Source organism: Andrographis paniculata, unplaced genomic scaffold, assembly GCF_009805555.1.
Source record: "Andrographis paniculata isolate CXL003 unplaced genomic scaffold, ASM980555v1 Contig78END, whole genome shotgun sequence".
Lineage (NCBI taxonomy): Eukaryota > Viridiplantae > Streptophyta > Magnoliopsida > Lamiales > Acanthaceae > Andrographis > Andrographis paniculata.
The window spans coordinates 4,897,414-4,913,370 of record NW_026137615.1 but is presented as its reverse complement, the minus strand read 5'-3'; the positions used below and the strand labels follow the sequence as shown (position 1 = coordinate 4,913,370).

The 15,957-nt window shown below is 41.0% G+C and overlaps 2 protein-coding genes across 2 annotated transcripts; both read right to left on the bottom strand.

The window, feature by feature from the left end:
• Nucleotides 1-5,645: 5,645 nt before the first annotated feature.
• On the bottom strand, nucleotides 5,646-6,787 carry LOC127239980 (PRA1 family protein B2-like). Its single transcript, XM_051258386.1, has one exon. The coding sequence runs from the start codon at nucleotides 6,772-6,774 to the stop codon at nucleotides 5,986-5,988; it is 789 nt and encodes a 262-aa protein (XP_051114343.1). The 5' UTR covers nucleotides 6,775-6,787; the 3' UTR covers nucleotides 5,646-5,985.
• Nucleotides 6,788-13,208: 6,421 nt separating this feature from the next.
• On the bottom strand, nucleotides 13,209-15,357 carry LOC127240018 (uncharacterized). The gene has a single exon (XM_051258445.1). The coding sequence runs from the start codon at nucleotides 14,462-14,464 to the stop codon at nucleotides 13,517-13,519; it is 948 nt and encodes a 315-aa protein (XP_051114402.1). The 5' UTR covers nucleotides 14,465-15,357; the 3' UTR covers nucleotides 13,209-13,516.
• Between the last annotated feature and the right edge of the window lie 600 nt (nucleotides 15,358-15,957).

Here is a 15,957-nt window from a genome sequence, read left to right as displayed (position 1 = left end):
ATTTCTTTTCGGGAGCCCCCCTCCTGAAGTTTTATACAGCGACGACTCTTGTACTTATCCCCAAGAAGGAGGGGCCACTTGCATGGGCTGATTATCGGCCTATCAGCCTCTGTAATGTCAGCAGTAAGATCTTCACAAAGCTACTCACCACGCGCCTTAGCCCTCTACTGCCGCAGCTTCTATCGCCGCATCAGAGCGGCTTTGTCAAAGGCCGCGCGATTGCGGACAATATCCTGTTAGCGTCGGAGATGGTCCATGATCTTAATCTGAGAGGAGACTCGCACAATTTATTGCTGAAATTGGACCTTAACAAGGCGTACGATCGGGTGTCATGGCGGTTCTTACGGCACGCCCTTTCCAGGTTCGGTTTCCCGGCTCACTTCATCACTTTGATTATGAACTGTGTTGAGCATGCGTGGTACTCGATCCTTGTGAATGGGGACTTGGGTGGCTTCTTCCCCTCCTCGCGAGGCCTTAGGCAGGGAGACCCCTTGTCCCCGACCCTTTTTGTCTTGGCTGCAGATCTCTTATCACGCGGCTTGGAGTGCCTCTACAGCCGTTTTCCGGACCTGTACTATCGGTGTCGTGGTCGGTTCCGGCTGACGCACCTTGCTTATGCGGATGATGTCCTCATATTCGCTAATACCTGTGGCAATCGCATCAGCCTTCTGACCGACTTTCTGACGACTTACGCACGGATTACTGGCCAGAAGGTGAACTGTCAGAAAAGCCAGCTTGTTTTCAGCCGCCAGTGCCCGGAGAATGTTCAACGACAGCTCCAATCGGTGACTGGTTTTGGCGCAGCTGAACTCCCTCTTACATATCTCGGCGCGCCCCTCTATGTGGGCAATCGGCGCAATATTCTTTATGAGGAACTCCTTGGAAAACTCCGTCGTTATCTGCAGCGCTGGGATCGCTCGGTTCTATCTCACGGGGGTCGATTACAGTTAATCAGGAGCACTTTGTTCTCGCTCCCCCTATATCTGCTGCAGGTACTTTGCCCCCCCCCCAGGCGGTACTTCACTCTGTGGAGCAACTTTTTGCTCGTTTTTTCTGGGGTTCTTATCACGGGCACCGACGCCGCCATTGGATCTCCTGGGCGGATATTGCACGGCCACAGGAGGAGGGTGGGCTTGGCATTCGACGCCTGGCCGATATGGTTCGGGCCTTCTCGTTTAAACTGTGGTGGCGACTCAGAGATGGCTCCTCCCTTTGGGCTCGCGCGCTTCAACAGAAATATTTTTGGAATTCCTTTCCAGGATTTGCACCCTGCAGGAGCTACGACAGCCCGGTTTGGAAGCGCCTCTGCCAGGTTCGAGACGAGGCACAGACTCAGATCACTTGGAATTTGGGGCGTGGGGACTGCTTCTTCTGGTATGATAATTGGTGTGGAGATCGTCCGCTATGCGCTGACCGCCAGGACCGCCCTCCGCCGATACGGGTGAAACAGATGTGGGTTAACGGGACGTGGGACTTGCCGCGCCTCCGAGCTTATCTCCCTGAAACCCTTGTTCAGCAGGTCTCGGCGATTCCTTCTGATCTCCAGATTGCGGATCAGCCGATCTGGAAGGCCTCAACCACAGGTACTTTCTCTACATCCTCAGCATGGGAGATGAGCCGAACTGCTGGAGCACGGAGCTGGGTCTCTTGCAGCTTGTGGTCGCCGCTTCTTACTCCTACAATGTCGGTTTTCCTATGGCGTTTATTTCGCCGTCGGATACCCGTCGATGAGGCCTTACGGAAGATGGGCCTCCCTATTGTCTCTTGTTGCCAGTGCTGTCGGGAGTCTGAGACGATCGAGCACTTATTCTTCTCGTCGGCGGTTGCCCAGCGCGTGTGGCGCCATCTTGCTGATCTATTTCATATCCAAATCCCGCGGACACATGCGCCCCACCTGATGGTTTCCGCTTGGCGTCTGTCCTCCCCACATGCGCGGAGTATCCGTACTTATATACCGCTCCTGGCCTTCTGGTTTCTTTGGATGGCACGGAATGACGCCAAACACCGAGGTATCCAGATTTCATCTGACCGGATTATTTGGCGTATTCACTGTCATTTGCAGGTCTTAGGCCGTGCTGGCCTCCTTCAGCGTCAGCACTGGCCTGGGGAGGTGCACCTAGCCTCTAGTCTCGGTCTTCGCCTCCCACCTCCGGTTCTTCGGCCGCCGGTCATGGTACGCTGGGAAGCCCCGTCTCCAGGCTGGTTCAAACTCAACACTGATGGGGCATCGCTTGGGAATCCAGGCGCCGCTGGAGCCGCGGGCGTCATTCGGGATGCCACCGGCGCCCCAATTGTGGCATTCCAAGTTCCCCTTTTGAATACGACGAACACTTTGGCCGAACTGCAGGCGATTCGATCTGGAGTTGACCTGGCGGTTGCCCGCGGCCTCCTCCCTCTCTGGATCGAGACGGACTCGGCCAGCAGTATCTCTCTCATCTCCTCCTCGACGGGACACTGGACTCTCCAGCCTTGTCTCCACCACCTGCGCCTACAGCTTCGCAGCATCGAGTGGAGGATCTCTCATATTTTCCGTCAGGGCAATAAAGTGGCGGACAACTTGGCGAACACCTCTGTTGCCCTTCCTCATATGCGGATCCTTGAGCCGGCGGACATCCCAGCGAGGACCCGTGGCCTCATCCATGCTGACGCGGCGGGCCTCCTGTGCTTTCGCTTCCGTTAGCTTTTAGTTGCTTACAATCTTTATTTACATTTACAGCACTTGTACCGAACTTTGCAGAACTACGTATGGCTTGATCCCGTTGGGGTACGTAGGCAGCTCTTTGAGCCCAGCCAAAAAAAAAAAAAAAAAAAAAAAAAAACCCTAAACCCGAAACCCGAAACCCCAAACCCCAAACCCCAAACCCCAAACCCCAAACCCGAAACCCTAAACCCTAAACCCCAAACCCTAAACCCTAAACCCGTCTCTGTAAAATTAATGATTATAAATAAATATATGTATTTATAATAATATATTTAAATAAAATATTATATTTTTTATAGAACTAATAAAATATAATTTAATATAAATATATATATACATATAATATTTCTTTTGTTGTATAAGAGAATATAATAATAGAATGTAAAATGAAATAATTCTTTTGTTGTATAAGAAAATATAATAATAAAATGTAAGATGCTTGGAGAATTTTAAAATCTCATTATTTTTTTAATTTTATCATCTATTTTTTACCAAATATAAATTCTTTAAGATTTTAAAATATCATTTAAATACTCTCTATGTTCTATTGGAATTGTGACATTTGTTTTTTTAGCGTAGATTTTTAAATATTAATATTATATTGGATTGTAGTGAAAAAAATAAAAATATCTCTATTAGTATAGTATAATATAAAAGTAATGACGTTTGTGTAATATATTGTAAGTTGAAAGAGTATTTATTATATTAGGTAGGTAGTACAGTTACTAAATTAAGAAATGGTAACCTTGTTTTGGGACGGACGAAAATAGAAAATGGTAACCTTTCAATGGGACAGAGGGAGTATAAATATATATACATATAATACTCCCTCCGTCCATAAATTAATGTCCTACTTTCGTATTTGGGACATCCAACAACTATGGTCCTATTTTCTTTTTTTTAAAACACAAATTTTACATTTTTACTCTTCATTCATTTATTACATTTAATTTTTATCATATAATTAAGGGCAAATTTGTACATTCATAACAAAAACAATTACCTGAAAAAATGTACAAATATACTTTAGTACAATAGATATTGGACGGAGAAAGTATTAAATAAAAAAAAATTATTTATTTAAAAAATTAATAATTTAATACTTTTTTTGTCATCCAAAATTTTAAAAATATATATTGTGGACAAAAAATTGTGTTATTTTTTATAAACACAATTTGTACAAATTATATTTGATTTGAATTTAAAGCGGGTCTTATTCTCTAAATGGGTCCTTTGATTCTCCTTCCGGGTCGATTAATTTTCCAACTTAGTTTTCGATGGCTTCTTTGATCCGAAGAGGTTTGGTTTTCGATTTGACTTTGCCGGTTTTTGAAGAGCTTTGGTCTCCGTGCGGGCTATTTGATCGTCGGCTTTGGATTTGATGTCTTTTTTAGACAATCCGAGGCTTTGATCTTTGATTTGGCTTTGCCGCCTTTTGGAGATTTGGTCTCCGCGTTGGCGATTTGATCATCGTCTTTGGATTTGTTGTCTTCTCTGGACGATCTGCGACTTTGACATTTGTTTTGGCTTTGCCGCTTTTAGAGGACTTTGGTCTCCGCGTTGGCGATTTGATCATCGTCTTTGGATTTGTTGTCTTCTTTAGACGATCCGTGACTTTGACATTTGTTTTGATTTTGCCGCTTTTGGAGGACTTTAGTCGTGACTTTGACATTTGTTTTGATTTTGCCGCTTTTGGAGGACTTTAGTCTCCACGTGGGCGATTCGATCGTCGGCTTTGGATTTGATGTCTTCTTTAGACGATCCGCAACTTTGATCTTTAGTTTGCCTTTTCCGCCTTTTGGAGAACTTCGGTCTCCGTGTGAGCGATTTGATCCTCAGCTTTGGATTTGATGTCTTCTTTGGACGATCCACAACTTTGATCTTTAGTTTGCCTTTGCCGCTTTTGGAGGGCTTTGGTCTCCGTGCGGGTGATTTGATCCTAAGCTTTGGATTTGATGTCCTCTTTAAACGATCCGCAGCTTTGATCTTTGAGAAGGTGGATTTGGTGCTCCATAACGCTTTTGGTGGCATGTCCTTTTGACTTTTGAATCGAAGAGGGCAGAGTTGATGCTTTGTTGAATAACGCGATGAACATCTTGAAGTTTTGAGAGGAACTTTGAAGACTTTCCCTTGGCTTTGACGAATTTCTCAACGGCTTTGAGAGCTTTGATCCTTCCTCCGGCTTGGACATACGACGAAGAACGTTAACTTCATCGATTCATCAACCAATATTTGATCATTTGTCCAAATCAGTGACTTTCGACGAAAAACGCTTCGAAGGACATGAAGAACATAAAGAACAATACAGAGAGAGTCTAGAGACTTACCCTTTGCTTGAATCATCGATGCAACTTCGGTGTCTCAAATGAATTGGCAATGGCTCCTATTTATAGGAGATGGGTAGCCTTGGCTTCCATCGGATGCTGTTTTCCATTCTAGACGAATTTGATTGCGCACCTTCCTTTTTCGCTAAAATCTTATGACTTTATTTATGCACGTAATATTTGTACGATATCTTCCATTTTAAGCAGATTTTTGTATTAATTGTTGATATTTATTGTACAAAAATTAACATATGTGCATAATTAAATATCATATATTTATTTTATTAAAATTTTATTTTCTTCCAAAATACAGTATATTTAATTGATTTTAGACATATATTTTTAGTGTCTACATATATATATATATGTATAGATAAATTTTTATTTTTTTGAATAAAAAAATTATAATATTTTTTTAAAAAAATTAGACAAATGGTGTATAAAATATTAATTTTTATAAAAACATAAAATGAACCTAAACATGTCCAAAAATATAAAATGACCACAAGCATTGTTTTCACATAAAAGAAGGGCAGGCTTAGTTTGTGCAATTCTAAATTTTAAACGATTCATTTCATCGAATTAACATATTAACTTAGGAATTGAATCTCAATTATAAGTTAGGCAGACATGATTAAATTTTCAATAATAATAATATGAAAAATACAATCCCACAATAAACAGCAAGCCGAACACAAGGTAGATAGTATACTATCGGCTTATGTTATGGGAGTGTAAACTGCTCTTCCTTCTTCCTTTCAACATATAATGCAACGCCAGTCGACAGTGTAGTAGGAAACTGAAAAACTCTTCACAAACTCAAAAGAGAACTCCAACTTTTATAGATCAAAGATCGGTGTACATTTTTATTGGGGCGGACATCTAATCTAGATTCTCGCTCAAGCATCCTAGCATAGTAAAGCTGGGGTGGGGGATGGATCAATGAAACCAAACCGACCATCAAACCGTAGCAGCAGCCACCGGGGGCTGGGCAACATCAGGGGCACCAGGAGTCAAGAAAGAGAGCAAGCCTGAAACGCCGCCTCCCTGCGGTTCCTGCTCATCGAGAAAAAGATCTTCGGGAGTCCGGAAAGCACCGTGCAACGAGACAAGCCCCACTCCAACCACAAGGGCGGAGACGAGAACGGATCCGACGCTGGTGAGGAAGATGATAACGATGGTAGAGAGGATCAAACCGAAGAAGGTTTCGCGATCGGAGAATTGACGACCGAAGAGGGTGAGCGGGGGATCAGAGGGCTGACGGAAGAGGCAGAGGAACAGCCAGGCGGCGAGGAGGGCGGCGAGGAAGATGAGGGAGAGGGGGTTTGTTAAAAGCGAGACGGCGAGGACGGCGGAGATGAGGACGGCGTAGTTGATGCGAAAGTAGTTGTAATTCTTGCGTAGGCGGAGGCAGGCTTCGGAGAAGGAATCGGGCTTGGAGAAGGCAGAGCGGTCGAGGAGCTCGGGCCAAGGGCGGCGGTTAGCGAGGCCGGATCGGACGGTTTCGGAGATGCCGGATAAGAAATCGCGGACAGACGATAGGCGTCGGTCGTCGGGGGAAGGGACGGCGGCCTGGGAATTGGTGACTGGGAGGACACCAGGGGAAGGGGAGATGGTAGCCATCGGATGTGTTTGGACGTGGTCTTGGGTTTCCTGAATTTTCTCCGAGCAAGGAGCAAGAGCGAGCGGCTTTAGAGGTTTACCTGGACTGGACTGGACAGACTGGGCCACTCGCTTAGAGTAGAGCATACACTATGGCCGCTACTGCACATGGGCCTGATATTTCTTCTAATGTATCAAGGCCAATAAATCTAAAGGTACATAGTTATCACGGTAGCTTTTTTTTTAATTTTCTCATCTCATACTTTTTTTACACACTTCTTCTCCAAATAAAAAACATCGTTCGTTGTCCCCGTTAACCCTACCTCCACTGGACTCGTTTGCATCCTATGATGAGTAATTCAACACGAAGTGCCCATACCACTCTTTCAAATACATAATTATTCGGTTCAGTTACTCTATCATGCCTTATCAATCAATTATTAGCCATGTATATTTTTAAACAAAAAAATTAATTAAAAAAAAAATACTAACAACAAATTGCATATTGTAATTTTTTTTAACTTAAAAATACATATATTTGACACAATTTTTAATTAACTCACCCCCGAGATTTCGTAGCTTTGCTCGCGTGGAGAGTAAGGAGAGAGAAAGAAAATTTGTGAGAAAAAAAAAAAGATTTGTAAATGGCGCTTTGAATGCACGATATGGTATTTTGTTAGAATATAAAATTGATATTTTCTACTTTAATAATAGGAATATGTACATATTTCAATAGTCCTATAAATCTCTTATTCCATATACGAATTTGAATTCACCAAGTTTGACTGAAAGTGATGTAGACGTCCACTGGATCAGAGTTAAAAGCAGAACTCTCAACAACGTTAGAGTTGGAAATAGGACTCGCTTGCTCGCAACAGAACTAGAGCCGAAAACAGGACTCGCTCACTCTATAGAGCTAGAGTCGGAAATAGGACTCGTTCGCTCACAACAGAGCTAGAGTCGAAAAATGGGACTCCCTCGCTCTCAATAGAATTAGAGTAAAAAACAGAACTCTCAACGGCAGTAGAATCGAAAGTAGACTCTGTTAGTGGAGTAGTAGAGACGGAGACAACATGAAAATAACAACATGATCATGGATACAAGCAAATACATTACTAAAATATAAAAATATATACGGGATATGGAGGTACTTGGAGAGAATTTGGCTTTGATACTATGTTAGAATATAAAATTAAAATTTTCTATTTCAATAATAGGAATACGTACGTATTTTAAGAATCCTATAAATTTCTTAAATAATACAACTACCATAAATATAATATATTGCTTCTAAATATATTTTAACAGTATCGGTGTAAAATCGAAAAAACATCGTGAAAATTGAAGCCATTGCATTGTAAAAATTTCGAAGGGAAGGAAAAAGCCGTCAACGTGCATAGAAAAAACATCTATTTTAAAGTTATAATGCGTGCTCTTATACAAGGTTTTGATATAAATAGAACATTTGAATTTCTTAACGTTTTCACGTAAGTTTCATGTCTATTTGATTTTTACGAAGATTTCTTTTCTTGGAAATCCAAGAGCCTCCTAATTTGTATAGACAGGGGAGCATTCCTCAACATTCGTCTTCAGAACGATCTAATCACAAGTTTTTACTTCTCAATGAGTAAAAAATTTGTCCCTGGATCTATGAAAGTTTGTATAGTAGAATTGTTTTTATTAATTTAAAAGCTTTATTATTTAAATTTAACACAAAAATATTACTTTATTTATCTTATAACAAATGATATTATTTTTCAATATACTTAATTAACTTAAAACATACTAATATTATACATAAACTAAACTCACTCAAAACTATCTTATTTCAATTTATTTTTTCACTCGCTTTCTTTCAATTTTTGCACCGGGTCTTTTTGAGTTAGTTGAAGTTGGTTAAGTTATTGATTTAGTGTAAAAGCAAAGCAACACGTGTAGGATTGATTCCATCGTACAATTCTTTTAGAATATCTTGGCGTAAGAAAGGTAAGATTGGTTCGGGTCAGATGAACTTAACGGGGTCTAAACCGGTAAGGTGTTGGTTGGTTGCCTTTGTGAGTGGGTCTGATGGGCAGTAGCAACTTTACATTCCCAGCGCTGCTAAATCGTCCCATGCTCGCCCACGCTCTATGTTATGTCTGTCATCACATCATACTAGTACTTGTTAAATCTGGTGAGGACTTGCATCGATGAAAACGAGTTGGTTGATTCAGGTGTTTATTGTATTGCCATTGATCGGGATATGTTAACCACTCTGTAACTTTGGGAGTTGACAGAGAGAAAAAAACGCCTTTGAAGTCACGGAGAAATTATTCTGTGCAATGCTTATCATGAATTGTTGAGTTTTGTCATGAAATTCCCTGCTTATCTCATTGATCACGTCCATCCTTCTGCGAAGGATTTGCAGAATGATCGGTGCTTGTTGATTATTGCCTGCAGCATCTGCAACTAATAGCAACAAATAATGATAATAATAATAATAATAATAATAATAATAATAATAAATCAACTAGTGGAGCCATAATAAGTTTTAAAATGTGTTTGTTTGAAAATTTGAGTTTAAAATATTAAAATTAAAATAATTATATAATACAATAATAAAAACGAAGAATTGAGGTTAAATCCCTCCCCATCGTATTGATTTGGGATTCAGTCCCTAATCCATATTCATTTGGCTGCACTCCCCCTTTTTCCTTCTTCGTTTTTCTTCCTCTCTACTTTTTTTTTCTTCATTCTGTTTCTTTTCGCGCAAAAAATTCTTCTCAATCTGTTGTCCTCTTCCGTGAGCTCGAAAGCCACATCCCGCGTAGGTAAGGTTCTTAATTGTTCGCCCGATTTTACATCGCCGCTTCTTGTCTGGTTCGATTGAAAAATTTCCTAGGGCACTCTCCGAATCCTGTTCCGGTTCCCTATCATCGGCGGTCGGTTGATTCAGTCGAAGAACTCCCGAATGCTGTCACCGGTTTCCTGGCCCGTCTTTCTTGTTCTCCGGTGAAATTAGATGTACCATGTGTGTTTTTGTATCGGTATCTTAGTTGAGAAATTATTATTTGGAAGAAAATGTTTGGGTATTATTTTGGGTGATTTTGATAATAAATTTTGTTGCTATTTAGTGTTTAAGGGTAATATTTATTTTCTAAAATGGGTAATTTGTTGCTATTGAGGATCAAGACATTACTAGAATTCCGTAAGAACATATGATTTTAGTGTATTCTGTGTAAGATTGTCTAATCGCCCATACGACCTAATATAGTTCATACACCCATTGGTTGGATCGTTAGGTTCCGATGGACATGGAGCAAAGTAGTCTGAAATTATTAATTATATGTTCCTACAAAGGTGAGCATCATGTAATTGGTTTAGAAGAGGGCACCATGCTGGAAGATCTTTACCGGAATCTATCAAAAAGATGGAATAAAGTGAGTATTGAGGCGGTAAAACTCTAATATATTGCACCTATTCAGAAAAGCTACGTGACGTTATTGTGTGACGATGATGTCGCCAATATGTGGAGAATGCATATCTTGTTAAAGGTAATGTTTGTGGATATGATTGCACGGTGTAGAAGCGAGCACCAGAGCGTGCCTCTCCGAAGCACGGTTGGACGCAGGTACGTTACTCATCATTTGTAATTGAGTAGTCTTCATTCAACTTTGTTATAGAATGCAGTCACAATTGTGCCTTATAAAAGAATGCAGTCTGTAAGCACTTATAATGCAGTCTGTAAGAATGCAGTCTGTAAGCACTTATAATGCCATGTTTAACACATCTAAAAACATGTTGTTTATAGGTTACATTAGTAATAATTTTTTCATGATATTGGCATACAACAATACCGTGGTATATTGTTGCGATGTTGTTTGTAGGTAGTAAGTATCCACCTCCGCGATTTTGTAATAGTGCGGTGCAGAACGAACCACTGAAGAGATTGTAAAGATATGTAGTGGGGATATAACTTCTTGAAGGTACTTAACGATTTTTACTTCTTCTTTACACGCCACTGTCAATATCCTCTAGCAATCCGGTTTAGATAGGTGTACCATGATCGATGCGTTGAAATTTCCATAGCCTGTGGCATTTACTGCATCACGTAGCCTACTGCAGTGAATAGATGCAGTTGTTCTTTTAAATACCCTGGATGACATGGTAGGTAACCGTAGACACCGTGGACATACTCGGTTGAGTAAGATGGGTACCCATGTTTTTCTATTTACGAAGAAAAGATCTATTACCATATAGAATTAGAAGTATTTACATCTGACAGAATTTTCATTCTTATTATTGTATTTGTAATGCATGGGTGAGGCCGAATGTTCGGGATTGAACGAAGATGGCGCATATGGTATCTTTATTCCCGACGAAAGTACTAGTCTAATTGCAATGCAAAGATGCATTGTCGGGGAAGGTCACACATTCAAGGGACCGCAGGAGTTTAGAAAGTTATTGAAGAATTATTCTATTGCCACTCAGAAACACTTCAAGTACCAAAAGAATGATTCGAGCAAACTTATTACGGTGTGCATCGACAAAGGCTGTGGTTGGCGTATTTATGCATCCTTCCATGCTCGTGATGCGTCATTCAGCATTCGTAAGTGCAATTTACACCACACATGTACTCTGAGTCTATTGCAATCAAGAGATCATCCAGCAGCCGATGCGAACTGGATTTTTGAAGTCTACAAAGATAAGATAAGCTCTATGCCAGCGTATAAGGCATCTGACATCCGGGAGCATATCCAAACAGATTATGGGATTGACGTGAAATATCATAAAGCATGGCGTGGCAAGGAGAATGCAATAAGGGCAATTAATGGTGGAGGTAGAGACAGTTTCTCACAACTTTCTTGGTACTGTCATGCACTTCGGGAGTCAAATCCGGGAAGTATTATAGACTGCAAAGTTGAGTAGGCAACCAAACGTTTCCAGTGCCTTTTCGTTTGTTTAGATGCATGCCGGCTGGGTTTTTTGAGGGGTTGCAGGCCCCTACTATTTCTTGATGGGATGCATATAAAAAATAAACACAAAGAGTGTCTGCTAAGTGCAATCGTAGTGGATGGGGATGATGGGATGTTTACTTTAGCATTTTCTGGTACGTAATTTGATATTAGCTACGGTTGTCATTTTGTTATAATGTTGGGCATAGCTGTTCGTGTGTGTTGTTTTCCATGCGATCTTTTGTTTGTTAAATATTTACCTGCAATATTGTTTCGAATACCCTTACAGCATTCCGATATGCTCTCTTAGGCACGTATGTACCCTTATACGCTGGAAAAATTTGTAGTTATTTGTGTTCTTATTTGTTGACTTGCAGCGGTGTCTAAGGAAAATGATGAAAATTGAGAGTGGTTTTGCTGGAAGCTGCGATCTGTTTTAAAATGTGAAGGACGTATGGATTGGAAACAGTACACATTCTTCTCGGATCGGCACTCGGGTTTACTAAAGTCAATCTCGTGCGTCTTTCCCGGAGCACATTATGCGTATTGTCTCCGACACTTAGTGGACAATTTCCATACCCAGGTATATGTACGTCAATATTAATTTGTAATGAACATCACTGGTTATGATCAGCCAAAAAATGTCTTTTTTTTAGGTTATGCGGAAATACCCAATGCATAATAAGAAACGATGGACCGTTGTCTTTGTCAACCCACAAATGACTAATTACCGAACAATTCACCAAAAAACCTAAAATATGCAACTTCGAGTAACTAAACAAAATATACATCTCCAAAATTAACAAAATCAAAGATAAAACAAATAAAATCACCCATAATCGGTGCATAAATAGAACACCGAACCGGGTTTCCTGGCCAAAAATTCGAACAATTTCAAACCCGTTGAACAAATACAACACCGAACACCCAGGGCTCCTCATCACCAAACCGAGGCATACAAACACGGGACCAAGGCTTCTACCCCAAACAATCGAATAAACTACGGTATAAAATTCGATTGTCAACAAAATCATAAAACGAAAAGGGTTTCAACCAGACACTTACTTCTCCGAACTCTTCGTGGGGGATCGCGGCGGGTTTGTTGTTTTCCTCACTATTTCGCTGAACGAATATGTTACTGCTTGATCGTCGAGTTCTCAATGGTCGATTTGCTTCTCGAAGAACTAGGGCTTGGACGGAGAGTGAGGGAAGTTAGGGAAGGTTTCAACTCTTAAATCGTGCGTATTTTTTGTGATTTTTTTTAAAAAAAAATCGCAAAATAAGGTACGCAGTATTTAAATGGAATTATTTATCGTATACTAGGGTAGAGCGGGAGGTAATGTATGTATATATTATAAAATTGGAAGTATTTATTAAACAATCGTAAGTATATGTTGCATATACAATTGTGATTGGGGAAAATACAAAAAAAGAGTTATAATATATCTAATCAATAAAATAAGGACTATTAATTTACAGAAACTGAATTGCAACTAAAATTTTAGTCCAAGTCTCCCTAATAAAAATGAATATAATATTTTAAATATTAAATTAATTTTTAATATAATGAAAAGACAAGAACTTGAAGAGAAGATGTACATTGCAGTGAAGAGAACTAGGAGCTGCGCAGAAAGGAAACTCGAAGCAAACAAAACAGCCCGTGGCACTTTATTCCGACGTCAAATTCTTGAATGACGGTCAAAATAGAAAAAAGACTATGCGATAAAATCATGTACACAGTGACAAATCAACCACCCACCACAGACGGCAGCAGCAGCAGCAATGTAATGTAAATGTGCACCAACCAGACCAAACAAAAAATAATAATCATAAGAATCGACCCTATGTTACTACAAGCAAGCGCTGCCTAAACCAAAGAACAAAAAAACAATAGAATGGATGTATAGTGAAGGAAGGAAGCAAGAAAAATACACAAATACACGCCCTCTCCAAGTCTATGGCACATATTCAGTCTCCAGCATTGGCTGCGTCCTTGTCCCTGTAGCCGCTGGCGCTTTGGTGTTCCCAAGAGAGGTCATATGCAAAGCTTCACCAACATCCGCCGCCCTCTCCATCTGATGCATTTTCTTCCCGTGCTTGTACTTGCTTGCCCAGACGGCTATCAGCCCCAGCACGACCAACAAAGTGAATCCTCCAAGCACTGCTCCTGCAATTATCCAGGCCTTGGAATGATCACTACTGCCCTGCCTCCTCCTCCCCTTGCTTAGGGCAGGAGGAGGAGGAGGGGAAGGAGGGACCTCAACTGATTCCACCACAATAGAGATGTGGCCCTCCTGGAATGTTACGCAAATGTTATCGGATGACACATTACTCAAACTGACCGTGCCGTTTAAGTTGACCAAAACACACTTGGGAACTAAACCGTCCGGCACAGGCCTCCTCAGCCCTGAAAAATGGACGGATATGGGTTCGCCGGATGCGCGGATATCCAGCTCGCGCAAGTTTCTAGCATTCAAATCCGAAGCGTCGTAAGCAAGGAGACCTAATACGGGGGCTAAGTAGGTGTAACCCTGGAGGGGATAATATGTCATAGACCAATTGCCCAGGTTCTGGTATACCAGAACAAGCCTCTCCACGTACGGCTGCTCTATCACCCCCTTGGGAATTTCAAACTCCTCATACATCTTGACCCCCCTCGTTCTTAAGCTACCGCTCCTGAGCCTCATTGCCGAAACCTTAGTTCCGGTGAGGTTGGAGGGGACAACCCCAATGTAGACAACCCCAGTCCTCGGACGAGTAAATGCCTGGTAAGCAAAGCCTTGGAGAAGAGCATCAAGCGCCCGTGCCTCCCTAAGCGAAGCGCTGCTAAGCAGCTGGGCACTCATGGTTGACAGTGAGGCCAACAACCACGTCCAGATCAGGAGAAGAAGAATAAAATTCATTGCGAGAAATCAATATCCAAATTTGGCAGATCCGGAAAACGAAAGAAACGTTCAAGCCCAAAGTCAACACAGCAGCAGAGTATTCCGAAAATGCATTTAGGAGGAGAAAGCCCTCTTACGGGCGGCGGCAAGCTTCTTCAGTAGGACTTGTAGCCGTTTAGAATCCCTTTCTGCTTTAAAGGAGACCTCAACCTCGCTCTCTCGCAGAAAAGCAAATCAAAGCGAGGAGGGGAAGGGGAAAGGGGAAAGGGAGTTAAATATAAATATATATATATGTATTATATTCACACAAAAACAGAAATCAAATATGCAGCAGTCGCCGTATTCGTCGTCGTATAAATAAAAATAGGTAAAACAAACTTGCTCCGAGTACAATAATCAGAATGATGATTTGTTGTGCCGCATTCTGCAGGCCGCAGGGGAGAAATAATGAAAGAATGGTAGACGAACAGAGGAGCGGGATGAGGGTACAAGATGGGTATGGGTAGGTTTTGGACTGGGGGGAGAGGAGGGGAGGGCGAGCAATCCGCAAGTGCAACTGCGCTCCGAGAAGAGTTGCCGTGGTTGTGCCCGTGCCTGTAGGCTGTAGCAACAAACTCTTCAGATCCAAATCTAAAAACACCCTCTCTCTCCCTCTCTCTCCCTCTCTCCTTACAGAAAGGCATTCACCCTGACCCTGCTGTCTGCGGTACTATTGCTACACCCAGGCCCAGCACTAATTTTTATTATTTTTTTTTTTATTTTCTCCATCCTCTTTCGTTTTAGTTCAAAACTGGACGAAAACAAAGGAAATTGAATGATTGAATTGACAACAATACCCCTACTTGCTTCGTGCATTCTTTCCCTATTTGAGTTGTCCGTGGAGGTGGACATGGACAGCACAGGACGGGATGATTTGTGGAGATGCTACCCGACTTTTGAGTGGGGTGGGATGTGGCTTAAGTTTCCAAATATATAGTATTATGTTTACGTCTGCTACCATTTCAACCTTCTAGTTGGAGCAATCACGGGGCTACGACTGTGAATGTGAACGTGAATGTGAATTGGTTCATCTCACTTCTTCATTCATTCATTTATTGGGGTATTACTTTTTCTTTTCTTTTATATCTTTTTTTTTTACTTAACCAACTGAAAATCCGGGGAAAGAATACATATACCTAACTCTATCCATAAGTTTCATCTCCAGCTCCTTGATATGTATTAAAAAAGAGAGAAAGGATTTTCTAAGTAAGTAGGAGGATATAAAAAATCAATATATAAAAATAAAGTATAATAGAAAATATAAATGAATAAATGATCTTGCACAATTTTTTTTAAAATTAAAAAAAAAAAAAAAAAAAAAAAGACTAAAAGGTAAAATAGTATATACTTATTTATATAAATATAATTTGTATCTTTCCCAATAACATTTGTTGCTATTGCATTCAACACGTTTACTGAGTGTACACTCAGTGACTGAAGGTTCTAACGTAGAAGTTTTATCCAAACCGCAC

Coding starts and splice junctions, on each gene's coding strand:
- LOC127240018 (XM_051258445.1), bottom strand. CDS start 14,464: ATGAATTTTATTCTTCTTCTCCTGATCTGGACGTGGTTGTTGGCCTCA.
- LOC127239980 (XM_051258386.1), bottom strand. CDS start 6,774: ATGCTCTACTCTAAGCGAGTGGCCCAGTCTGTCCAGTCCAGTCCAGGT.